Below are 26,816 nucleotides of genomic sequence, written 5' to 3' on the forward strand. Positions count from 1 at the left end.
TTTGCATTTGTCATTCCCTTTGCCTGGAAAACACATTAAAAACTTCTTTTTACAGGTGTCAAAATTGTACATCATAACCAGCCCTCACCACCTGGATCCCTCTTTGTTCCTCTCTTTCTAATTTTCTTCCCTAGTCCCATTTCTTTTCTTCCAGTGTTCTTTTTTTCTGGAGGCAGTTCCACTGTGGATCCCTTCGCTCTTTTTCTCCCTTCCTTTCTTCCTTTATTTCTCCCTCTACTACCACCATCTCTCTCTCTCATTCATTTCCTACTATGTCTCAGGTATTTTTCTAGGTTCTAGGGATAGAGCAGTGAATGAAGCCTAGAAGACCCCTGATATTCTGGAACTTATATTCTGGGGGTTGTAGAATAGAGGAAAAAAACAAAAATAATACATTTCAGGTAATAAGAAGAGCTTTGAAGGGAATCAAACTGCGTAATATGATAGATGACCTGGTGGTTGGGAAGGGGAAAGACTGCTTTAGATGGGATGGAAAGTCTGTTGGGGGAAGAGGGATTAAAATTTAATTGAGATCTATATTATAGGAAAGATTCAGCTAAGAGAAAAGCACTCCAGACAGAGAGAACAGCAGTGAAAATTCCTTTTGTAATAAGAACTGCTGTAACAAGTCCGAGGAAGTTAAAGAAAGCAGGTGTGGCTAGAGCTTGGAGAAAAAGGATGGAAGTGGTTAAGAAACAAAGTTTTGCAGGGGCAGGTCACATCTGGCCTGGGAGGTAATGTAGAGGTTTGTATTTTATTCTAAATGCAATAGGAAGCCAGGTCCTAGCAAAGGGATGAATTATTTATCCAGAACACTGACTATCCATTGTTTCGTTCCTTTGTATTCTCCATAGGCTGGTCCTATAAAGATTTCATGACAGTGGGGCAGACATAAAGGATTTATTACATAAGGGAGTTTGGGACACACAACAGGTGACAAATGTGAGACCCTCTGCTTCACTCTACATCTTTGTCTACTTCTCCCATCTCTCTGAGCTACCCATTCCTACATACTTATGCCATCTGGTCCTTGTTTCTTTTTGATAAATTCATCATTTGCCTTTATATTTCCATCTGTTTTTACCCCCAAATTATTAACATAGATGCTTTTTTTTTTTTAATCACTCATCCATGTTTCTGCATAGGTTGTTAGGGAAAAGATCAAGAAAATTTGTTAAATTTTAAACCAAAAATCCCCATTCATTGCAGAGTGATGACTCACAACAATGTTGTAATCCAAGTACTGTAATGACCTGGAAGCCACAGCACATCTCCACTGCAGTTATATTAAGTAATTTAAAATTACATTTCCAATCATCTTTGATGTAGTTCCAGGGTTTTTTTCCAAACAAAATCCAACCTAAAAAAACAGTGCCAGTTAATGAGCATTTCTCAGCAAACTCATTGTAGCTGGGATAAAAATATCCAAATGGATCATGTGACTTAAAATTACCCAATTTTATATTGTGTTACAGTAATTCACAATGCATCATAGTGTATATAAAAATCCCACAGTAATCAAATCCAAAGAGAACGCCTCTTTACCCAAATTAAGTTACCAATTAAATAAATTCCCCCAAATGAGGACTGTATCCAAGGTAAATTAAATTAATCCTATCATTATATTCATCCTACTTGTATTCTCCAGTTGCACTATAGTATTCTCACCACTTTAAAAAAAAAAAAAAAGAAAGCACAATTCAAATGTTTCCATTTAAGAAATACAAGATTCAGTTATGAATTTTTAAGCAAACAGCCCATACTTTTGAATGGCTCACACCCCACAAGAGTGTGAGTGTGTGTTCGATACTATTCACCACATCAGAAAAACTCATCTGTAGAAACAAGAGAACGACCAGTTTTCTCAGGATGCCTTGGTGAAATGGGTGCATTTATTTGAACTGATAAGTCTATGCAAATACAGTCAGTCACAATAGGGAGGTTCTTAGGCCTGACAATGATTTAACTTCTGAAAAGTATGCAGGACTGTTAGAGGCCTTTACCCTCCTGGTAAACTATGTCCCTTGATATTGGAAGGGGACTTCAGTTCTCCCCTAGCCCTCTGCTTAGGATTAAATGAGAGACTTCAGCTTTAATTAAATGAGAGACAGCTGTCAGCTGTCCTAATCCAGGACAACATACACAGTTTGGACTCTAGGAATGAGAGACAAAAGGAAGGGCGATCTAGAAAGTGGGTAGGATTTCTGCTTCTGCAGAAAATGTCCAAGGATGGCAGACTCTAGTTAAGATCAATGGGGGAAGATGTCTTAGTGTGTAGGTAGAGAAATAAGACAAGGCAAAGATGACTTTAGCCATCGAGAATGAAGGAGTCAGGGGAAGGAATGTCTGCGTGTGGTAGACAACTGAATTAGAAAGAGCAGAAATGGAAACCAGCAATGATTCTGATCTAGGGCTTGGCCAGCTTACATGTTTTGTCATTGGACACAAACTTTTCATGAGGAGATCCAATCACTAATGCAACAAACTCAAATGAATTCTAGGTTGAGGGTGGTTCAATTCTCAAACATGGGGCTGAACCAGTTACTGGGAGAGGAGAGATGAAGGGGTGGAATCTGAGAATCTCAGTAAGTCATCTAGTAGCTCTAGTCACTTTGGACATTCCTGGGGGATACATAACAGCTCACTATAATAACACAACACATATTGATACCTGTTTGTTCCCCAAGACCAACACCACAGTGAGTTTTTACCATCTTAGCTTACAGAGACATTATTTAGTCCAGGTTACAATCAGATATCACAAAAGAGAATTTGACTACATAGATATTTATAAAATGAATGCAGTTAAGAAAAGAGTACAGGGGCTGGAAGTCAGAAAATCTACTACATTCCAGTCCTCTCTGCTGCTGTTCAGCTGTGTGAACCTGAAGAAATTCTTTAACATTTCTGGGCCTGTTTGTTCATCTATAAAGTGTGGTGATGAACCCCTGTTACTCCCTCAGTGTTCTCGAGCAGATCCCAAGATGTTAGCTCCCTGTGGAAACTTAAAAGCAAAGGGAAGACGTGGCACTGAAACAAAGTGGACAGCTGCTTGCACTCTAGTATAATCATCCATCCCCACAAAGGGACTGTTGGCCACTGGTTTGATAAGTATTGTCAAATGAAATTTACTTGTAACTTTTGAGAAGAGTAGTTTTCAGATGCTAGTCTTGGAATAAGCTCAAGAGGAGTCTCAGATCATTTCCAGTTGAATGAACAATTCTTATTTCGGGTCTGGTTGGAGGTGGGGCTAGATGAAACTGAGCTGCATATCCTTCCAAAGTCACAAGGAAAAGTCAGCCTTTATTCTAGCAGTGTTTGGTCTGGAACAGCTGCTCCATAGGTGTCAGCCCTATGCCCCATATCATACTTTAAATAATATCACTAATACCTTTATCCAAAATACACTTGAGTTTCATATGCTTATTATAGAAGAGAGAAGAACTAATATTCACCAAGTGCCCTCTGTGAGATAAGCACTTGCTAGTGTTTTACATACATTCTGTCATTTAATCCTCAAGGCAACTTAAAAAAGTAGATATCACTGTCCCCATTTTACAGGTGACAAACCTGAGACTCAGAGTGCTTATGACTTGCCCAAGTTCACACCACTAGGACATAACAGAGATCTGAAATAAAAATTCAGGTGTTCTGACTTCAGTCCATGCTTTTTCTTCTATAACATCATGCTACATAGAAGAAAAAGAAGTGAAGGTGAATGATTAGCCAGCAAAGTTAGGGAAAAGGATATGCTATTAGTAAAGAGCTCACCCATTCTATATCATTCTGCAATGTCCAACTTTCAAAGAATCAGATTGTGATAGAAATCTTCAGTATTAAATCACTACTAAACATAGCAATCTGACTTTGATGATCCAGAAGGTGCTTTCAGATCTTGCTGTGCCTTAAAGTTCTCACAAACAAAATTGATTATCAGTGCACTACAGATGTGTGGAAAAGAGAACACCAGGTAACAAAAGCTGGGTCACCTGCCTCCAAGATGCTGGGCCCTGCGCGGCTTTTATTACTCCAGGTCAGGGAAACAAATAGAATCTATCAACATGGTACTGCCTCTTGGGACATATATTCTAAACATACATCCATTCTTATTCCCTATGAGAAAGAAATCACTGCAAAAGAATCTCACCTTTCACCAAATTCTACGCTTAAAATCCTAAACTGGTCATATCACTGTGTACAATATTTTTGGCAGTCACAAACTCTGTCATGAAGCAGAGCGAAAAACAACTGGAGAATATAAGTGGTATTTAAATGCCCCTCTTTGGGTGGGTCAGACTGCATGAGGCAGTGTGGCTGTGTGGAGGGCGAGAGGTCTGGACCCACGGTGAACAGCTTGTTCCTGCCAGAGAGTTACCAAAGCCAAGGTTCTTGACTTGTATGTTCCTCAGCCAGCCCAGTGTCTATATCCCTAGCAACCCTAAAACAATGAAATATCTGCAAGCAACCATGTCCAAATAAAGAGCTCAATAGTTGAATCTCCAAGAAGTGGCCAATTTCAGAAAGGCATTTCTTGGCAGGCTAGAGCAGACTTGGGTGAAAGTTGTACCGAAGGCTGGAGAAGAGCCCGATGTGTCTCACGAGATTGGGCTCCACCACATAGGCCCGCTCCCCCTTGGCCCTCAACAGTGAGTACAGTGCCATGTCCTTGCCGAAGCCCTTGTGGCAGTACACCTGGGACAGGTAGGTGAGGGTCCGCCGGGCCGCCGGGGCAGGGAAGAGCATGGCCGGGGTGCAACACTGTGAAGCAGGGACCACACTGTACAGGGAAGGACTCAGCCGCCGCAGCTCCAGAAAATAGTGCCGGCCCACCAGCTCCACCAGCCCCATGCTATACAGGGAGAAGAAGAGCATGACGGGCCAGCTAAACCCTGGCCGGCTGGCAAACCGCATGTATATCCAGGTTAGTAAGGGCCCCAGCAACATGCCGACACCGACCCACTCCAGGATCCTCATGGGCTCTGGGTTGATGTAGTGCTGGAGCCTCTCGGGGTGATAGAGCTTTAGATAAAGGGCATCTCTGAGGTGCGGCTCGGAGAAGCGAGCCCGCAGAAGGTGCTCCAAGACTGGGAAGATCTGCTCTTCTGGAACGGCGTCGTCTTCCACCATCAGGACATAGTCTGGGTTGTAGGTCTGCAGGGAGGATTCCAGGCAATAGACATAGTCCTGCTTCTCTTTCTCAAACGAGTTGGTCGAAGGGTCGTCGCCATAGTCATCCTCAGTGCCCTCATAGCGGTTGGCCACGGGGACGTACTTGGACAGCAGCTTGGCATCGAAATGGCTCACACTCCGCTCCACGTTGCACAGGAAGAGTTGGTGCCCCTCACACTGGGGGCCGCATTGTTGAAGGAGCCGGTGGAACTGGGACACCACCTGCAGGACGTAGTGGAAGCCAGGTTGCCTGTCCACAGTGATGATGGTGATGACCAGCCAGGGGCGGGGAGTGGCCTGCCAGACAATGGGCACCGAGCCATTGGCAGAGGGCAGCTCCTCAAAGTAGTGGAGGGCAGCTTCACCCTCTTTCAAGCTTTGCTGCAGGAACTCTTGGCTCATTTGGTTCAGATGCCAGTGGCGCAGGTAGAAGTAAGAGTGCAGAAGCCGGTGACAGGCCAGGGGGGCCAGCAGACCAAAGGTCACCACCGTTAAGATGAAGAGCTGGACAGCAGTGCTGCCCCAGGAGAGCCGCCTCAGCCTCCGGAGGAGCATGGCAGCTGGAGAGGTCGAAGTGCTCATGAGGTCGACTTCCGGTCAGGTCTGGTCCCAAGAACAAACCATCCTGGACCTCAGGCCAAAATCAGTGCAAGTCAAACCTAAAGAGAGAAAAGTAAAGAATGGTACAGGGCTTTAAAAAAAATCCAGGGATGGAACTCAGCACATATCAAACCAGAAATTCTAATTCTAGGCTCTGTAGCTACTAGAGACTTAAGTATTTTCTCCAGTATACTCTTCTTTGGTTGTATCTGTTAATGATCTCTGGGATTCTTTGATCATTTCTATGAGTAAAGAAACCTTGGTGCATCCAACCAAGTCTTCACACCTACAGATGCTTAGTTAAGGTTTACAGTGTCCCAGAAAATCACCAGATAGGCTAGCAAAATCATTATTTCAATTCAGCAGCTACATAGCCACAGGTTCTTAAAACAGATGCAAAAAAGCAAGGCACAAGGAAAGACACATTTAAAGTAAGTTCCAAGGTAAGTACATTGTAAGTACTTGTGGACTAACTGTGCATAGTAGTTTCTGAAAACTTTTTTGCACATCCCAAACAAGAAAAGGACTATTTAGGATTCCCTGAAATGTCTTTATCAAGATCTTCCATTCCTATTTCTCTAACCTCATGCAACTATACTTAAAATTACATGTTAATTTAATCCTGATTGTTCTTCCGTTTTATATTTTACAGAATTGCCATGGGAACCAGTGAGAGAAAGGATCTCTCCCCCATATTCAAGAGAACTCTAGAGCCCCAGACTTTGGGAGGGGAGGAAATAACTGAAGGAAGATCTATAAGCAGCTTTTCAGTGAGGTAGGGAGAGGGTAAGCAGAGATGAAGATGAAACAGAAAGTTGCCGCAAGCCTGGTCCAGGAAGGAACGTAGTGTGACATCATCTCTCAGAGTACAAGCCTGAGGTCAGGCACATGCTGGAGTGAATACCAGCTCAGCCACTCGGTGAAAGGTCACTTCACCTCTCCACATCTTGGATTCCTTACCTCTAAAATGGAGGTAATAATAATACCTATCTCATAGGGTTACTGTGAAGATTAAATGTGTTACAGAGCAAAATCATACAGAATAAAAATGCCATTAAAATATATCCATATCCAGACTTCCCTGGCAGTCCAGTGGTTAAGACTCTGTGCTTCCATTGCAGGGGGCACGGGTTCGATCCCTGGTTGGGTAATTAAGATCCCACATGCCACACGGCGCAGCCAAAAAAAAAGTATATATATATATATATATATATATATATATATATATATATATATATATATATATATATATAAAATCTCCCCATATGTACAAACTTAGTAATATTTTAGGAGTAAGTAGGTCTAATAATCTGAGGGAAAACAGACTTGCACCCGAAAACAGAACTAAAAGGACAAAGCCAGTATAACTCCAGTAAGGTCAATGCCAAACTAAACGGTGTCTATAGAATAAAAGGTAAACCTCTTACCTCAGAAGCATAATAAAGTTTGCACATATTGGGAAGAAAATGGCCTAGCTTGTGAGTTATCTTGAAGAAGCACTGCCCAGGTACCATACGACGTTGTTGTGGTGCAGTCTCTAGTGCTCTCATACATTCTCCCCTTCTTGGGCACACAGAAAGACCACATTTCCTAGCCTGCCTTCTTCCAGGTGGGGTCATGTGACTAGGGCTTGCCAGTAAAATGTGAGCAACGTGACAGTTATGACTTCTGGAACAAGGTGGTTGAGAGCAGATGTGCCTTCTTGACTTTCTCTTTCTCCATCTGCTGACTGGACAGCCTTGGTGGATCTAGAGGAGGGATGAGCCACCAGATGGCTGGAGCCTGGGTCCTTGCATGACTGCCTGGAACAGAGGTCCTTCCTACAGCTCCCCTCCCAGCACCCGCCCAACCTAGAGTGGGCTGTGTTGTGAGTAATACACAAACCGTTGTTTCTAGCCACTAATGATTTTTTGACTTGCTTATTATTACAGCAGTTAGCCTACCCTGCCAATAGAGTTGTGTAGAATACCAAACCTCTCTCTACGGCATGATGACATAGTAACTCAAGGAAGTAGAGAGATAAGTCTCATTTCAGCAACAGCAGCAGATTATATTGTGGGACCCCAGAGGTGAGACAGACTATCCCAGTACTATAAGAGATCTGGATAATATTAAAGAGGGAAATAAGCAGGGAGAGGTTTGAGTAGTATGCAACCCCAGGTTTGCTGTTATGCAGACTTCCAAAGACCTGCAGACTTGCTGCATCGCCCTGTGATGTTCAAGCCAATGGAGTTAATTAATCACGTGGCTGCACATCCCCATGGCCTCGCCAGTTCCACATCACTTCCAGTGGAAGCCAAGGGCTGAAACTGGGCTGCACTCACACTCTGCCTTAGTTGATCTTGGGAATGGAGTCATTCAGGTGGCTTCCTGCTCACACTGTTCTCCCTGCCCTTGCTATTACCCAAGAGAGCTGTAACCACTTGAAGAAGGAACAAAATACAGTCCATAAGATAAGGCACACAGCTCAGAAAATGCCAGGCACATATTAAGTGCTAAGATGACAATGCGATTATGATGGAAATGCAGAGCTCAGTGTTTGGTGTAAAACTGCCATCCACTCAGTGTTTGGTGTAAAACTGCCATCCAACCTCCTTCAATACCCTCTTCTAGTGAGTTTTTGGTAAAGCGAGAATGTGACACATGCACACACATAGACAATTATCCTTTAAGAATATAAATCTGATCATGTCACTCTCTTGCTTAAAAGCCTTCTTTACCTTTCCATTGCTCTTTCAATAAAATCTAAACATCTTATTTTGATCCAAAAGGCCCTTTATGATCTGGACGCTGCCTTCCCCTGGCATCTTGTTCTACTGCCCTCTTTTCTCTGTATGTTCTAGACTAGCAAAGGGCTAGAGAGTAAATATTTTAGACTTTGTGGGCTACACACTGTCTCTGTTGCATATTCCTCTTAGACTATTTCTTTTTTTTAACTCTTTAAAAAAATGTAAAAGCTATTTTTTTGTGCTCCAACCACATCAAAACAGGCTGTAGGAAGAAAAACAAAACAAAACAAACAAACAGGCTGTAGACCAAATCTGGTCTGCAGCCCATAGTTTATCAACCCCTGCTCTAGACTAGCACTGTCCAATAGAAATATAATGCAAGCCACATATGTAATTTAACATTTTCTAGCAGCCACAATAAAAAAGTACAAAGAAACAGATGAAATTAATTTTAATAATATGTTTTACTACAACACATCAAAACTATTATTTCAATGTGAAACCAATATAAAAAATTAATGAGGTATTCTACATTCTTTTTTCCATACTAAGTCTTTGAAATCCAGCGTGTATTTTACATTTACAGCATATGTCAATTCAGACAAACCACAGTTTACGTGCTTAATGGCCACATGCGGCCAGTGAGCAGGGCAGCTCTAGACATGCTGACCTTCTTTTCGAACATCAACTATGCTAAGCTCTTGCCCATCTCCTGGCCTTTGCTCATGCAACTCCCTTACCCTGGAACATTCTTATTCCCACACCTTCCTTGTCTCTTCACATAGAGAGCTTTTTCTCATCCTGTAATACAATCTCCTAGAGGGGCCATCCCTGGCCTGTGTTACCTTAGGACCTACTAAACAAGTACTCACATATTTTGCATTAGCTAAATGGGAGTATAAATTGGCACAACCTCTGTAGAATTAATTTAGAAATAGCTAATAAAACACACTAATGCTCAGCAATTCCATTTCTAGCATTCTTTCCTAGATATATATTCTCATGTGTGAGAAATGACTTGTAGCATCATTTGTAAGAGCAAAATATTGCCAAGTGCCCATCAGTTGTGAGTGAGTCAAATAAACTATGGTACCTCCAAAGAATGGAATACTAAGTACCCATTAAAAGTAAGCAGACTCACAAAGTAACTGCCTTATAGTTTGAGGCTACTAATTCAAATTTTTTTTTAACTAGTTCACACTTTATTTAGATTTCTTTAGTTTTTAGCTAATGTCCTTTTCCTACGCTAGGATCCCATCCAGGTGGTATACATTCTTTATGGTGAAGTGTTAACATATCAAATTATTCATTTGGGAAAACCAGTATATTTTCTGTATTTAATTATAGAAAATTCATGTTGTTTTTTGAAATCTACCTGTCTCCCCCCCCAAAAAAAATCCTCCTAAGGGTCTCAATTTGGTTTACTTTTTTTTTTTTTTTTTAATTGCAATGTTAGGTCTACATGCAAAAATATAAAGTATTGGGTTGGCCAAAAGGTTCGTTCGGTTTTTTCCGTAAGATGGGTCTAGTAGCATTTTGTCTTTAACTTCATTCGAAACAATGTTGTATGTGACAGCTGTCATATCAGTGTGCATTTAAAAAAAGACATCAAAATTGGTGAATTTTTGTGTAGCCATTTTAATACCGAAGGTGGAAGAAAAAAAGCAACATTTTTGGCATATTATGCTTTATTATTTCAAGAAAGGTAAAAACGCAACTGAAACGCAAAAAAAGGTTAGTGCAGTTTATGGAGAATGTGATGCGACTGATGGAACGTGTCAAAAGTGGTTTGCGAAGTTTCGTGCTGGAGATTTCTCACTGGACGATGCTCCACGGTCACGCAGACCAGTTGAAGTTGATAGTGATCAAATCGAGACATTCATTGAGAACAATCAACATTATACCACGCAGGAGATAGCCGACATACTCAAAATATCCAAATCAAGCGTTGAAAACCACTTGCACCAGCTTGGTTATGTTAATCGCTTTGATGTTTGGGTTTCATATAAGTTAAGCGAAAAAAACCTTCTTGACCGTTTTTCCCCATGTGATTCTCTACTGAAACGTAAGGAAAACGTTCCGTTTTTAAAACAAATTGTGATGGGCAATGAAAAGTGGATGCTGTACAATAATGTGGAACGGAAGAGATCGTGGGGCAAGCGAAATGAACCACCACCAACCACACCAAAGGCCAGTCTTCATCCAAAGAAGGTGATGTTGGGTATATGGTGGGATTGGAAGAGAGTCCTCTATTATGAGCTCCTTCAGGAAAACAAAACGATTAATTCCAACAAGTACTGCTCCCAGTTAGACCAACTGAAAGCAGCACTCGACAAAAAGTGTCCAGAATTAGTCAACAGAAAACACATAATCTTCCATCAGGATAATGCAAGACTGCATGTTTCTTTGAAGACTAGACAAAAACAGTTACAGCTTGGCTGGGAAGTTCTGATTCATCAACCAGATTCATCAGACATTGCACCTTCAGATTTCCATTTATTTAGGTCTTTACAAAATTCTCTTAAGAGAAAAAATTTCATTTCCCTGGAAGACTGTAAAAGGTACCTAGAACAGTTCTTTGCTCAAAAAGATAAAAGGTTTTGGGAAGATGGAATTATGAAGTTGCCTGACAAATGGCAGAAGGTAGTGGAACAAAAGGGTGAACACGTTGTTCAATAAAGTTCTTGGTGAAAACAAAAAATGTGTCTTTTATTTTTACTTAAAAACTGAAGGCACTTTTTGGTCAACCCAATACATAGTGATTGTAGGTTAACAGTTGCATGGTTAAAATGTATTTTGCCTATATGTTTTTACTGAGTGTTTATTTCCTATTCCAAGGCAAGTATGAATATGCGGCAAGATGACACACATACACACACACACACAGAGTAAGCAAACTCAGGGAGAGACCAAGATGGCAACATTGAAGTCTCCTTATCTTCCTTCCTCCCATGGACACATCGAATGTACATGAGGAGAAATTCCTTCTGAGAGAAATCCAGAAACTAGCTGAGTGACTCCTACACATCAGGCAAATGAGAAAATACCCATGTCGAAACAGTCAGGAAAGGCTAAGACATGCTCTTTCCATAAACCCCACCCCTGGCACAGTGCCAGACAATTGGGAACAACCCCCCAACAACCAGCTGCTCCCTGAGGAGTGAAGGGTTTGGACCACATACCCAGAGCCCCAACTTCTAAGACTCCCACCTGAGGGACAGGCCCCAAAACACGTAACTCTGAAAGCCAATGCGGCAATACGTCCATAAGACCAACAGGACTAGCAAAGAAAGAAGCTGTTCTTAATGGGTACGTGAGCACTCTCCATTGCTGAACCCCCAGGGCTCAGTGCTGAGGGAAAAGGCAAAACCCGCCCATCTCCCACTCTTTCCCGGGTAGGGGTTTGACTGAATACTTTACAAGCTACTCCCTGAGGGCCTGGCTTAGTTGCAAACAGTCAGGACATCAGAAGAGAGATTGTTACAAATTTAAGCATTTTCAGCACCTCTGCCCTCTAACCAGTCTTTCCAATGTCCTCTGAATTCTCAACAATGGGGCTCGAGGGGACTACAGGGGCTCTTCCCAATCTTCCCACTTAATAGAATTGGAGAAACATTTCTCCAGACTGGGGATGAATCTCTTCCAGTCCTAACTGACAATGGAACCACAATCTTGGTGCTCACCCGCAACATTTCTCAGTTAGCTGCCTCACCTCCTATAAAGTCCTTTTGTTAACTGCTTCTCACATAACTCTTTTACACTGTAATAACCTTAACCCTGCTACTCTTCTCCCCGCCCCCATCAATGATGAAGTCCCTCATGACTGCTTACCACTGACAAATCACCTCCTGACCCCTGATGATGATCTGCAGGAAAATCCTTTGGGTAACACTGACGTCTCGTGGTTCACTGATGGTTCTTACTTAAAAAGTGACAATGGCAAATATTGTGCTGTGTATGCTATTGCAACTCCTTTTGATGTTGTTGAGGCAGCATCTTTACCTATGGCTACTTCAGTCCAACAAACTGAATTATATACTCTTACAAGGGCTTGTACTTTTAGCCAAGAACAAAGCTGCCAATGATTTATACTGATGGCACATATACTTTCAGAGTAGTTCATGATTTTGCAATGTTGTGGAAGAAATGTGGCTTCCTTACTACAAGCAGAAATAAAATTTAAAATGGCTCCTATGTTTAGAAATTATTGGCTGTAATACGTTTACCTGGCACGTTAGCTATTAAGATTCTGAGGTGTTCTAAACTTGACTCTCTGGAAGCTAAGGGAAATCACCTTGCTGACATTTCTGCAAAAAAAAGGCTGCCCTTAAAGAAACCCTCAGCAGCCAAACCTCTATCATGGTCCAAAGGCTCCCCAAATGGTAACTTAGAAAAACTGGCTAGAGAAGCCCAACAACTGGCTTCAGAAAAGGAAAAACAAGTTTAGAAATTCAACAACTGTTGATTTGATAAAAAGAGAAATCTCTGGTTAGGACCAAAGAATAACCCAATCCTACCAGAGGCACTAAAATTCCCACTCCTCACCACTGTACATGCATTAAGCCATAGGTCTACTGACAAAATGATAACATTCATGAATCAGTATTGGTGGGGAAACATTAACAAGGCTACAAAAAGTACCTACACCTCACTGTCCCACTTGTTGAAGTACAAGTGGGAAGTACTGGACAGTCTGTTCGTAATGCTCCTGGACATTTTAAACTGTCTAACAGATGATTAGATGTCTGGCAAATGGATTTCATACAACCTCCTCTATTTTGTGGATATAAGTATGTTTTAGACATGGTCTGTATATTTTCATACTGAACTGAAGCTTTCCCTTGCAGACAGGCTGCTGCCTCTTCTCTGGCTAACGTCCTTTGGGAAAAGATTATCCCTACTTAGCGAACTCCTCTTGAACCTCATAATGATTGAGGAACCTATTTTACAGGTCAGGTACTTTGACAATTCTGCACTGTTTGGCCAGTTTTACACTTTCACTGTGCTTACCACCCTCAATCCTCTGGTTTAGTCAAATGCACTAATGTCATTAAGATTCAATTGGAGGGGGCTTCCCTGGTGGCACAGTGGTTGGGAGTCTGCCTGCCAATGCAGGGGACACGGGTTCGAGCCCTGGTCTGGGAAGATCCCACATGCCATGGAGCAACTAGGCCCGTGGGCCACAGCTACTGAGCCTGCGCGTCTGGAGCCTGTGCTCCGCAACAAGAGAGGCCGCGATAGTGAGAGGCCCGCGCACCGTGATGAAGAGTGGCCCCCGCTTGCCGCAACTGGAGAAAGCCCTCGCACAGAAAGGAAGACCCAACACAGCCAAAAATAAAAATAAATAAATAAATAATAATTAAAAATGAATATCTGCTAAAAAAAAAAAAAAGATTCAATTGGAGGGACTTCCCTGGTGGTCCAGTGGGTAAGAGCCACTTCTTTTATAACTCAAAAACTCTTACACTTTGAGATAGTCCCAGGACACCCAATGAACTTGGCTCCTGCTTCTTTTGACTCACAACTGATAAAAGGAGAGATACTGCAATAGTGCAGAGGCCTATTGCTCCTATTAAAAATATCCATGTGCGGTAAAGCAATCTTTTCACAGTGCACTCTAGGGAGATGAAAACCTTAAGCATCACGTCTTGCAACCTGGAGATTCTGTCTATTGAAAAAGTCACCTCCAGAAAGACTCTCTCTTTGTCCTCACTGGAAATGTCCCTATCAGGTAAACCAACCCTTGTGCTGCCAAACTCCAAGGAATAGACTCTTGGATACATGTGACACACCTAAAGAGAGCATAAAACCCTGACTGGACCTGCACATCATCTGGTGACCTGAAAGTAAAGATTTCCCAGAATTGGAGTATCTGATGAGACAGCTTTCTCAAGATATCCAGACCAGGCCTGTTGGAAGTTTGTTGCCAAATCACTGAAAATGACAACACTTCAAGTAATCTCTAATGTCTATCATCTTGATAACATGTAGACTTTATATGAAAAGTGCCTGAGAGTTCTCCCTCCTACCCCTCCTTGTTACTTACATGTGATCTCAATAGATTCCTAATCTATTCCCTCCGACATGAGACGCTGAACCCAGGAAAGGTATTTCCTGACATTGAGGGACAAAAAGCCTCTGAAAGTAGAAAACGTGACACTTGATCAGCAATGCTTTCAGAGAAAGATCTTCATCAAAAGGAAGAAATGTAAAAAATTATTAAACGGAAAATTCAATTAAATAGAGTGTGGAGACCAGAAAGGGGAGCTCTCTTGTCCTGTGATGACAGCAGAGCCCAAGAGCAAGAAAAAGATTATTCTTTCCTGGCAATGACTCAGCCAACAAAAAGCCATGGCTGTTAATTTACTATTGCCCTCCAAATTTCTTTTCCCCTCCATAAAAGCACTCGCCTTCCCTTGCTGTGCAGGGACTTGCACATGACTCACCATGGTTGCAGACCCTGAATTGCACTTCTCTGCTGATCCCAAATAAACCCATCTTTGTTGGAGAAATAATTGCCAGTCTATTTGTTTTAGGTAAACACTACCAACCAGAAATAATGTCTCTTTTTCCTCAAGTGCTAAGGCCCTTTACATGAACTTTCATCCAAGGACATTCATTTGTCACTTTCTACTTTAGACTGTATCTATTTATAGTTACCACTAATTAAGCTCCTACTACATAACCAAGTTCTGTACTGGACTCTTACGTATATTTCTTTTGACCAAAAGAGCAACTCTCAAACAGTAATGGAACTAATCTCATTTAAATTAAAAAAAAAAATGCTACCAAGTTGAAAGCAGGAAATTCAAACACAGGAAAAATTTCAAAGCCTATGCTATTTTCATGATGCCTGCTGCCTTACATGGCTTTTTTCATGGCCCTTGATTTACAACCCAATTGGCCTTATAAATCCCTCATTAGTGGATTCAGTCTAATTTATCTTTGATATCCCTCACAGACCCAGCACAGTATTCTATGCATAGAAAAGGTTTCATATTTGTTAAGCAAATAAATGATCTCTATGGGTCTCAATTCCTCAGCTATAAAATTGGGAGTATCAAAGACTCCCAATTTAATGTGCAGAGATCAACACACTTGGAAGTGCTTGCTGAGCACTTATTATGTGCTGGGCACTGTTCTAAGCATCTCATTGATCCTCACAAGAAACCTATGAGAAGTACTATTATTAAGTCCATTTTATACCTGAAAAAAATTAAGGCACAATTAACTTGTACCCTAGGTTAACAAAGTTTTAAATGTGTAGCAAAACTTGAAATCCAGGCAGACTGGTTCCAGAACTCATGTTCTCAACCAATACGCAATATTGTCTCTGCATGGATTGGGAACCCAAGAAAATCAGCTGAAAAACCATTAGAAATAGTAACAGACTTTCAGAATGTGTTCAGTAACAGAATTAATAAGCAAAAATAATATATAATATTATACACACACTACATATATACACTGATTGCTTTCATCTAATCAGACAATTACTAAATTAATCAATGGGATAAAATATCTCAGTCAAAATGAAAAAAAGAAACCAAAAATATCTAGAATAAATTTAAGAAATATGCAGAATATACACACCTATAAAATTCTACTGAAGGACATTCTAAAAGTGAAATAAATGGATAAAATAACATCTTCCCAGCTGAGAAGGCTCACTAATGAAAGAAGAGATGGAGGTCTCTTTCTCTAAAATTAATCTCTATATTTAACATAATGTCAATCCAATTTACTTCAAGAGGGAGTGGGCCAGTACAGTAAATGGGCACTTTCATATAAATTGGTGGAACCTTTGGAGGGAAAGTTGGGATGGTATCTACAAAAATTTTATATGTGCATCTTCTTTGACACAGAAATTCTACTTCTAGGAATCTACCCTGCAGAAATGCCAACACATGCTACCAAACATAGACAAGGAATGTTCACAGCAATTTTGTTTGTAAGTAAGAAAGAGAGGGAGAAAGAGGCGGAGAGGACTAGAGGACTGGGCAGGGAGAAGGATAGACAAACTACAGGGAAAGGAAATGGCCAGCAATAGGGAACAGATGTTTAGATAACTACACATGGGGATGATATGGAGACATTAAAAAGAAAAAGAAAGGTTTAAATATACTGACATTTAAAAAGTCTTAGCTAAGACTCTGCTGTGGACTGAATGTTTGTGTTCCCCCCAAATTCATGTATCAAAATCCGAATCCCCAATGTGATTCGGGGTATTTAGGGTATTTAGATGGGGTATTTAGGAGATATTTAGGTCATGTTTGTGGAACCCTTTTGCTGGGATTAGTGCCCTTATAAGGGACAGAAGAGAGCTTGCTTCCTCTCTCTCCTCTGCCAGTGAGAACATAGCAAGAAGGTGGCCATCCATAAACCAGGAAGAGGGCCCCTTATCAGAACCCAACTGTGCTGGCACCCTGATCGCAGCCTTCCAGACTCCAGAACTGTGAGAAATAAATGTTTCTGCTGCTTAAGCCACCCAGTTTATGGTAATTCGTTATATCGAACCAGGCAGTTTGAAAAAGTCTCTAAGGGAAAAATGCAAACTATGTCAATGCAAATTGTAGAAAAGTGTACATAGTATGATCATTTTATTTTTAACATGGAGTATAATTTAGTGAAGGAGAGATGAAGGTATGAAGGATGGAGGTTTCCTGTTTTGCCCTCTACACTTCTCAAAGAGCATATATTACTTTTATGATCATTGTTAAAAGTTTAATTCAACAAATACTGAGTCTTGTACCAGGCACTGGAATAGTGAACGTGACACTCAGGGGTCCTACTCTCAGGACCCTAATTATCAAAAATCCAATAGAAATCCAAACATGATTTGTTTCTTTTGGTGGAACAGGAGGAGGCTGGTTAACTTGACCAAAGTATTCTAAAGATAACCTGGAATTAGTACTAATAAAAACTGCTAGGAAATGCTCGCTTTGCTGGGACATATACTAAAACTGGAATGATATATTGAAGATTAGCATGGCCCCTGTGCAATGATGACATCAAGTTTATGTAGTACTCCATAATATTTTATTGTGATGGTGGTTATATTTGACAAAATTCATCAAAATATACATTTAAATGGTGCATTTTACTGCATGGAAACTATACCTTAATAAAACTGATTTCTTTAAAAGCCAGGAAGATGATACTGGGTAATATGATATTAAACTTGTTATAAAACTTCAGTAATTAAAATAACATGGCACTGGCACCAAAATATACTGAGAGACACATGCAAAAATCTACAAATAGATATAAATACATAATAATTTAATATACCATAATTGTAGCAGTCTAAATCAGGGGTAAATAATGAACTTAATAGCTTTGTAGCAACTGGCTAACCATTTAGGAAAAGTAATTAGCTCTCCACTTTACAACTTAAACTAGAATAAATTACACATTAAAATTTTTAAACCAAAGCTTAAAAGTACCTGAAGAAAATACAGGAGAATATTTATACAAACTTGGGTTAGGAAAGGCCTTTCTCAGCAAAATACTCGAGCAGAAACCATAAAGAAAAAAGAAGAATAGAGCTGAATGGCCAAAGATGAAAAACTGACAAAAACATTAAGTAAATTGGGAAAGACTGTGCAACATAGATGACAGGATTACTAACTTAATGTGTAATATATAAACAGCACTTAAAAATCAGAAACAGAAAGACACTCCAACTGAAAAAGGGGCAAAAGAATTAATAGTCAATTCACACACACAAATACAAAAGGCCAATACACAGAGAAAAAAGAATTGATTCCCCCTGGGTAATCAGAGGTACAAATTGAAACAATTTGTGTTGCCCACATTACTGGTTTAAATGTGTGCATGCAGAGAAAATTTTAAGGTATCTAGGAAATCTCAACAATCTAGATGAAGTTTTAAGTTATCTTTAGTTTCTCCTTTACATTTTTCTGTTTCCTGAATGTTTTGTAATAAGCTTATCCTGTTAAAAAATTCTAATTTTAATAATGTTAGACAAACATGGTTTTCTCTTTTCACCTCCTAAAATACTTGGTGCAGTGCACTCTAGAAATGCATCCCTAAAAGCCAATCCGCCTTACGAGGTTTAGTTCTCTAGGGGAAACGCGCGCGCGCGCACACACACACACACACACACACACACACACACACACCTGCAGGTTTTGCTAATGATCGGCATAGTGAGATCATCATTGGATCCGCCCTTGTGTCCCCTCACCTAGGGGAGAAAAAGGGACAAGCAGGGGATGCCGGGGTTACACCCACCCTCCAATACTGCGGGCGCAGTGCGGCACTGGCAACGCCCGCACCCAGAGGCCAGGAAGAGGGCGAGACGAAACGGGTTGGTCCTAACTATCCCTCATGGAAAGAGAATGGCAGCGGAGGACCAGAGTGGATCTAGTGTCTGCCACTGACCTTGGGGAGTCCCCGCCGCGCTCGGGACTCAGTTTCCCCACCCGTAGGAGGAAACAAACTGTCTCAATCGCCGGGTTGCCTCCCTCGGTCCGGTCTTTCCGGGAGCTGGGAAGGACGCCTTCCTCTGTCCAGTTGCCCTTCCTCGGTCTCGGGGCTGCGAGGTCGCCCGCAGAAACCCAACGCCGCAGCAGCGCGTGTGTCGGCGCGCGGGGCTGGCCCGAGGGGCCGACGCGCGGCAGAGGCAGCCACGAGCGGGCGGCCATTAGGCGATCCACCCTTAGGCTGCTCGGCCGGGCCACGCTGGGCAGCAGCTGGGTCTTACCTGGACTCGCACACGCCCGGCTCCCGCCTTTCTGTCGGCCTCGCGGCGCCACGGAAGCGGACGAGGGGTAGGGAGGCAAGCTCGCTGCGACACTCAGTCATCCCTGCGCAGATCCCGGCCCTGGCCGCGCGGGGGACGCCCTTTTGGGGTCCCCGCAGTCCTCCGGCAGGAAGCAGCCACCGCCACGAGCGGGGCCGCAGCGAAGCCCGCCCGCCCAGAGAACACCGCCGGGGTCGCAGGCCCTCCCAGGCTGCACCAGACCCTGCAATTGCTCTCCGCGTGCCTGCTGCAGCAACCCTAATTCTTTTTCCCTCGCTCTGGAGACATCTCCGGGGTGGGCGCTCCAGTCATGATGCCAAGGGGGCTGAGCAGATTGTGCGCAGCGGAAACCTACCCGGTGGGGGCGGTCAGCTCCGTCCCCTGCGCACGCTGAAGGCCGCTGCTGGTGTCGCCTCGGTTATCTGGCTCATGCCCATGGAGGAGCCATCGCCGGACCCTGAGGCCTCGGAGGAGCGGGCGCAGCCGGGTGCGCGCGGAAGCCTCACCTCCTGCGGCGCAGCTCCAGCGCGGAGTCCCCTCGCTCTGGCAGGCCATGTGACCTGAGAGCTGGGGAGCGACTGCAGCCCTCAGAAGCCAGCTTGGGGAAAAAAGGACGGAAAAGGCGCCAACTGATGGGCAGAAAGGGAAAAGCAGGCTCAGGGCAAAGGAAGTTGAAATGCTGGAAGGATTAGGTATCGGCAGTGTTCACAGCCCCACTTGGCCATTAAGCGTGTTCTCTTAATCGTGGGAGGAGATGTGGGGCTTTTTTTGTTTTTTTATGTGCACTTATTTTTTTTTATTATTTATTTAACATTTTTATTGGAGTATAATTGCTTTACAATGTTGTGTTAGTTTCTGCTGTATAACAAAGTGAATCAGCTATATGGATACATATATCCCCATATCTCCTCCCTCTGCGTCTCCCTCCCACCCTCCCTATCCCACCCCTTTAGGTGGTCACAAAGCACCGAGCTGATCTCCCTGTGCTATGTAGCTGCTTGCCACTAGCTATCTATTTTACACTTGGTAGTGTATATATGTCAACGCTACTCTCTCACTTCGTCCCAGCTTACCCTTCCCCCTCCCCGTGTCCTCAGGTCCATTAGGGGATTTGTTTTTGCCAATAATAAAAATAATAGCGGACACCACTTCCACCCCTAATCCCCACTGTACCCCGCGTTATGCCAGACACCGTATGAAAATTCCTCTCACTTTACTCCTGTACATTAGAGACTGTCATCCCCAATCTGTAAATGAGGAAAAAATATTTGAGAAGGTAATTTGCCAAGTGCAATACTCCAAAAGCCAGAATTTAAAAACAAACAAACAAACAGAAAGGTTTGCTCTAATCAAATTACCTAGCCAGGCATGGGAATTAGGTCTGTGGTTCTTTCCACTCACCTGTCAGTCTCTCCCAGGAGTGGCTTTGGTGGTTCATTTGAGTCCAAAGCAACCTCAACACTTAATTTTGGCAGATAGATAGTCATACTCATCTTACAGATGGAAAAATTGAGGTTTGGCCAAAGGAATGATCTTATTCAAGTGACAGAGCTGGTCAGCCTAGCCTAATACTTAATAATGAAGTGGTTATTTGCTGGCACTGTGCAAAACACATAATTCACATTATTTTAGTGCTCACAACACTCTTATAAGGAAGCTACTATTTTCATTCCGAGTTAAGAAAACTGAGGCTCAGAGGGATTATGAGTTTGTATAAGGTTACACAGCTAGTAAGTGACAGAGTTTGGATTTAAATCTAGGTCTTTTTGTCTACGGATGCTTCAAGTCTCCAAAACCATTCTTCCCCTACACTATGCACCTTCTTGCTCCTTCCATTACTTTTAGATTTTGCCAGAGAGGAGTGGAGTACCTAACTTTTATCCAGAGGCTCAGGATATAGTAACAGCATCTAGCCTAGTACTGAGCTCATTTGCCAAGGCATCTTCTGGATGACGTGCACAGCACTTAATAAATTCAAGTATTTGTTAGTCAGTGGCTGGCTTTCTGTGTATAGGGCCCAGGCTGTACTATTATGGATTCTGATGTTTTTCCTGAAGAGTAACACACATAATTTCTAGGGGCAGATCAGAGTTGGGTATATTTCACTCATAACAAAAGCCAAAGTTCTTACAATGGCCAGCAAGGTCCTGCAGGATGTGGCTGCTGGCTCCTGTGTGGCTTCCTATCCAACCACCCTCCCCTTTTGCCCTCTACTCTAGCTACACTGGCCCTGCTCTTTCTCCAATGCATCAAACACACTCTCACCTTAAGGCCTTTGCACTTGCTGTTCCCCTGCTTAGAACATTCTTCCTCTAGATTTCCATGTTACAATTTATTGGCTTGTCAATGATGTCTCATTTGTTATTAGTTAAGACACATTTTTGCACAATTCTTAGGGATTCCTTTCTGAGCAAATAATTTTTTTTTTTTTTCCCCCAGCAGGGTAAGCACAATTCACAGTCTAACAAAATGGAGTCTTAAAGTACAAAGTGGAGTTATTACTGACAACTCCTTCCACATTTCCCCCTTTGGCTCATGATTTTTCCTGACAAAATGTCAACAGAGCACCATTAGTCGCTCACGGCCAGAGTGGTTTGATTACCTGCTCCGGTTCCATCTAGTTCCTCAGTTGGTGGAGGGGAGGGTCTAGTGAAGGCAATATCAATAATTTCTTCCAAATCTTCTGATTCATAAAGTCTGTCTCAGTGAAGAACATCTAACATAGCCATCTGTGCAAACATAAACTGGGTAGTTAAGCAAGTTACAACAGAGGTTATAATTTTTAGCAAGCATTTGGTTAATATAACAATGCATATTATTAAGATAAACAATAATAATCCAGTTTGTAATACTGTTCTTAACCATGGCCCTATTCCTGATGGTAACCAACTAGAGAGATCTAGATAATCCTCAGGTTTTGGTGTGTATCCTATTTCAGCCAGCAGATTGATATTACCTTTTATTACCTTTAGTTCTTGTGTTACTTTGCCAGAATGACTGATATAAAGCAACATTCTTCCCCTAGTAATGCACAGGTGCCTCCTGTTGAACTGTCAAGATATTAAGTGCCCTTCTATTTCGTAGGACAACTTCTGCCAGGCTATCAATTTGAGTTTCATGATATTCAAATGCTTAAGACAGAAGCATTGAAGGGGTTGGTCATAACTTTGGATAATTGTGTATTGCTTTTTCTACCCCAAACCAAGGGAGGAAGGCCCTGGCAAAAGCATGACCAAACCCTTTCTGTCTACAATTGGGTTATTAGTTGGCATATATTCAAAATTATAACCATCTCAGCTTCTCCGAGATCTTTTTAACTGATATGAGAAAGACCTTAAGTTTGGTATGTGAGCAGTAGAGGGAAGGGTCTTTCTAACAGTGACGTCAAGGGCAAGAGCAATGATTCCGCAACACACTTTCCATTTAGTAGGAAAAGTTGAGTAAATATTTGTGCTACACACACAAAATGCCCAGAACCTTCTAGGGACAAAGAATAAGTAGGTTCTTGAACTGAAATTCTTTTATCAGTTTCAAAAGAAGAAATTTTATGGTCAAAAAATTCATCTTCACTGAGTACACGATAATCTGGTTGACTGGAATTGTGTAAGTGGCTATAAGAACATCTTATATTTCTATATGCCTGAAGTAATAAATGAGTTTATTATGGATCAAAATTTTGCTTAAGATTTGGGGAGTCTCCAGAGAAGAGGTAGGTGGAATTAAATTCCCACCATTTTCCAGATTTCTGATAAATTCCCCACATTGTCCTATTAAGAGGGAGTACCTCAGTGTCCCAATATCCAGTTCTGTTATAGATTTCATTGCCCTACCACAAGAATTCATTGTGAGAAGTTACACTGTAGTCATGTAGACTCCAAGGAGGAGTGAACTCAGGATCATCCGAATCATACGAGTGTATAGTCACAGACATGCAATGGAAGGTAACATAATGTTTTACCAGTACCATTTATATTTTCAAAACATAGGGAAGTATTATGAGTCAACATCCAGATTCTAGTATGAAGTATTCCTTTATGAGCAGGGGAAACCCAATGGAAAGCAGTAATATCTGGGACATGTCTCCCAGAGGGAAGGTGATGAGTGCTTGCTTTCAAAGATACCAAAACAGAACCCTACATTTTTGTTTGTTAGGGCCTTCCATTCCCCTGAGGACAGAGGTCAATCCACTAATTCTGGAGCATCATGAGTGTGGTTTGCTCTAGCACAAATCCAACAGTCAATAAGATTTGCAAAATCAGAAAGTTTCTGCAGGGTAGAAACAAAAAAGTGCGGTAAGGCATCATTATCAGGAATGAGGCTCACAAGAGAAGATAAAAGGCCAAACCAAGAGTTAAAATTATTCCTAATAACAAAAGTCATTATAAGAAGAATCTAAAGAGGGGTGGTTCACTATGTTGGCCAGTATATGAGTACCAGGAATAAACAAACAGTCAACAAGCAAGGCATTCAAACTGCAGGGCAATATAAAGGCAGCAAGTTCCTCTGATTTCATGGGGTTTTACCACCAACTGAGAATTCCTATTGTGTGTAGTAAGGCAAAAACCATTAGAATACCTATTAAGATAAACAGCAGTCCAAATACTTCAATCCAACAATTCTTCATGTCCAGTTTTCCAAAGAATTTGTGAGATGCTCTTTAAATTAAATATCAAGCATAAGCCTTCACTATGTGCAAGGAGGTCCATAAGAAAGAATACAAGAAGACAGGTTATAAATGGTAACGTGTTTATAATATATAGAAAATTCTCCTAGTAGAATAATTAGAAAGGCAATAGCAAATCAACAAATTGTTCTGTGGAAAAAAATACAGACCTGGTCCAGTCTTGGGAAAGCTATTCGTTCAGATGTCATCTTCTTCAATTCCAGGTCAACTTGAATTTAAAATTTCCAGTTGGTTCCATTGTCCACTGGGGGACAGGAGCCTTCTTTAAATGAGAATCATGGGTCAACACCCTTATGTTTAGCAGCACATAGATAGTTGAGATAGATTTCAAATTCATTAAAACAATGGGCAGAAATTGTGATCGAGAGAGGCTAAAAATTTCTACATATTTAGCATTGTGTTTTAATAATACCATTTGTCCTCTCAACCAACCCAGAACAGAGGGTGATAAGCACAACTGAAATGTTGTAGAATAGGCCAAGTATCACAGACTGCACTAAGAATTTGACCAGTGAAATGGGTTCCTCTATCACTAGGTAATTCCAATGGAATTCTTCAAGTGGGAATTATTTTTTCCAATAGAATTTTGGCCATGGCAAGAGCACTAGCCCTTTGACAAGAAAAGCTTCCACCCAATGAGAATACATACAAACCATTACCAAAAGAGTTACAACCTTGTGAAGGAGGTAATTGAATAAAATCTAATTGCCATAACTTGAAAGGGCCTTTGGGTAAAGGGAAATGGCCCACTGATGTGTGTACAAGCTTGCCTGGATTATGTTTTGGGCAAACAAGACACCTTTGAAATACCTCAGAGGCAACTCTGGGAGAAGGGTTCCAAAAATATTGTCATCCCCAATCTAATATTTTGTCTGTACCTCAATGTATCATTTCAGGTGTCAATTTTAATATTATTTGTTTGTTGTGTGACATTGGATAGGGCCAGATGATGTCTAGCCTATCCCATAACTTAGACTCAGGATTATAGATGCATTTAGCATCTTTCCATTTTTGCTTTTCTTTAGCAGTAGCATGATGTTCCCATATCTAATTACCTCCTTCAAATCTCTAGTGTCATTCACAATGGGGGAAATCATAAGTAAACAAGAAGAGTTTGGGAGAGTAGCTCTTTTAGCTGCCTCATAGGTCTGATGGTTTCCATGACTTTCATCAATATCAAATTTTAAATGACCAGGCACCTTAATAATTGCTAATTGTTTTGGCAGTAAGATGGCATCTAACAAGGCAATAACATAGGAGCTATTTAGGAGAATTAATGATTGAAAGGATGTGAACATGTAGTGACAAAAACAGCAGTTGAGCTAGGAGAACTAGTAAGAATGTAAACAGTTAATCAGCCATATGGCAGTCTTTAGTTCCTCCCTGAAGTACCTAGATAACAGTATCTGATGCACATTTCCTGAGTTGTTTTACAGATGTTAAAACCTCCACCAAATGGAGGAAGTTAACTACGTGATGACCATGAGCACATAGCCCCCAGACCTACTGGAGCCTGAGGATTGATAATGTTAACCCCTGTGACACTGCCCTGTTACTTCACCATCAATCAATCAGAATTTTGCACGAACTGATCACACACCCTGTGACTTCCCTCCTTCACCTTGCCTTTAAAAATGCTTACCTGAAACCCATCAGGGAGTTCAGGTTTATTTGAGTATTGGCTGCCCTGGACTCCTTGTATGGTGTCTACAGAAAATGCTGCACTTTCCTTCACCACAACCTGGTGTCAGTAGATTGGCTTTATTCACGTGGGTGAGCGGACCCAAGTTTGGTTTGGTAACACAGGGACAGTGGGGACCTGTGGATGAGAAGGAGCCACCGCAGTCTTGGCTGCTGTCTTGCCAGTAGTGCTGTCCTCTTGACCCCTATACTAGGCAGTATTGGCTGCACCAGGGCTTTCTGCCCTCCTCACTGACCTCCTGGGGTCAACAGTAGCATTCTCCATAGTCACTTCCAGTTTGGTAAAGGAAAGTGGTCAGCCCCATGTGCCAAGAGGCAAGACCAGGAAAAGACCCAGATAATGAGGACCACCTGACAGAACAGAAAGAGGATGCTCAATCCGAATTCAGGAAAGGACACCAGGGATGCCCGAGTGGGAAAAGGTCTTAAGGTAGGTACTCGACCAGTGACTTGACTGCTTCTGGTCGGTGCCAATTTCTCCTGTAAGCTGCTTGCAAGACCAGAAACCCCACTATCAGGATGCCCTGTGAGCTGCTGGCGAGAAAGGAAACACCCACCACCCAACCTCTCTTCCCCCAACTGCTTGTGAAGCGAACCTTGGATTCCTTATTGACCAAGATTCTAGGGTTCTCCTCCCGGTACCAGCACAGAATGCCAGTTGCCCCGGAGATCTGTGAAGTACCCGGTGGGAATCCCTCCTGATTTTAGCCCTCACTCAGAAGTCCAAAAACTCCTCCTTTTCAGCTGAAAGGAGGAAAGAGACCCCCGCCTCAGACAGCTGTGCCACTCCCTAACAGACCAAGCTGGTCAGGAACTAAGGTGGCTAAGCTGCTCTGGCCCAGGGGCAGTCTTACCTCCTGCGAGATAGTCCAACTGAGGAGGGACTTACTATCTCAAGCATGGATCATTATAAATTCAAGGACGACCCTCAGTTATATCAGAATCCATGCCAATTTGACACCTCCTATTTTGGTCTTTTGAGGAATCCATGAACAGTTTGGTACTGATTCCAAGTTTCCTGAACCATAAACCTTATTTGGGTCAAATATTGTGGTATTTGTCTGCCAACAAATCACTCCAACCGCACCCCCCCCCCCCCGCTGCCCCTGCCCCTGCCCCCCACCCGCCGCAGGTAGTTGGAAACAAATCCAAAACAGAACATCTA

General features: G+C 42.1%; 1 protein-coding gene across 3 annotated transcripts; it reads right to left on the bottom strand.

Moving 5' to 3' along the window:
* Positions 1-1,870: 1,870 nt before the first annotated feature.
* PGAP4 (post-GPI attachment to proteins GalNAc transferase 4) lies at positions 1,871-26,746 on the bottom strand. Of its 3 annotated transcripts, none has more exons than XM_082404125.1 (2): positions 21,869-26,746; positions 1,871-5,828 (listed from the first exon to the last, which is right to left on the bottom strand). In XM_082404125.1, exon 2 carries the CDS (start codon positions 5,749-5,751, stop codon positions 4,540-4,542), a length of 1,212 nt encoding a protein of 403 aa, XP_082260251.1. In that variant the 5' UTR covers positions 5,752-5,828; positions 21,869-26,746; the 3' UTR covers positions 1,871-4,539. The 3 variants fall into 3 exon arrangements, with proteins under 3 accessions (XP_082260251.1, XP_082260250.1, XP_082260249.1); XM_082404124.1 differs by lacking the exon at positions 21,869-26,746 and adding an exon at positions 19,622-21,862; XM_082404123.1 differs by lacking the exon at positions 21,869-26,746 and adding an exon at positions 19,228-21,862.
* Positions 26,747-26,816: the final 70 nt, after the last annotated feature.

The sequence above is a fragment of the Balaenoptera borealis genome (genome assembly GCF_965194805.1).
Source record: "Balaenoptera borealis genome assembly, chromosome: 8".
Classification (NCBI taxonomy): domain Eukaryota; kingdom Metazoa; phylum Chordata; class Mammalia; order Artiodactyla; family Balaenopteridae; genus Balaenoptera; species Balaenoptera borealis.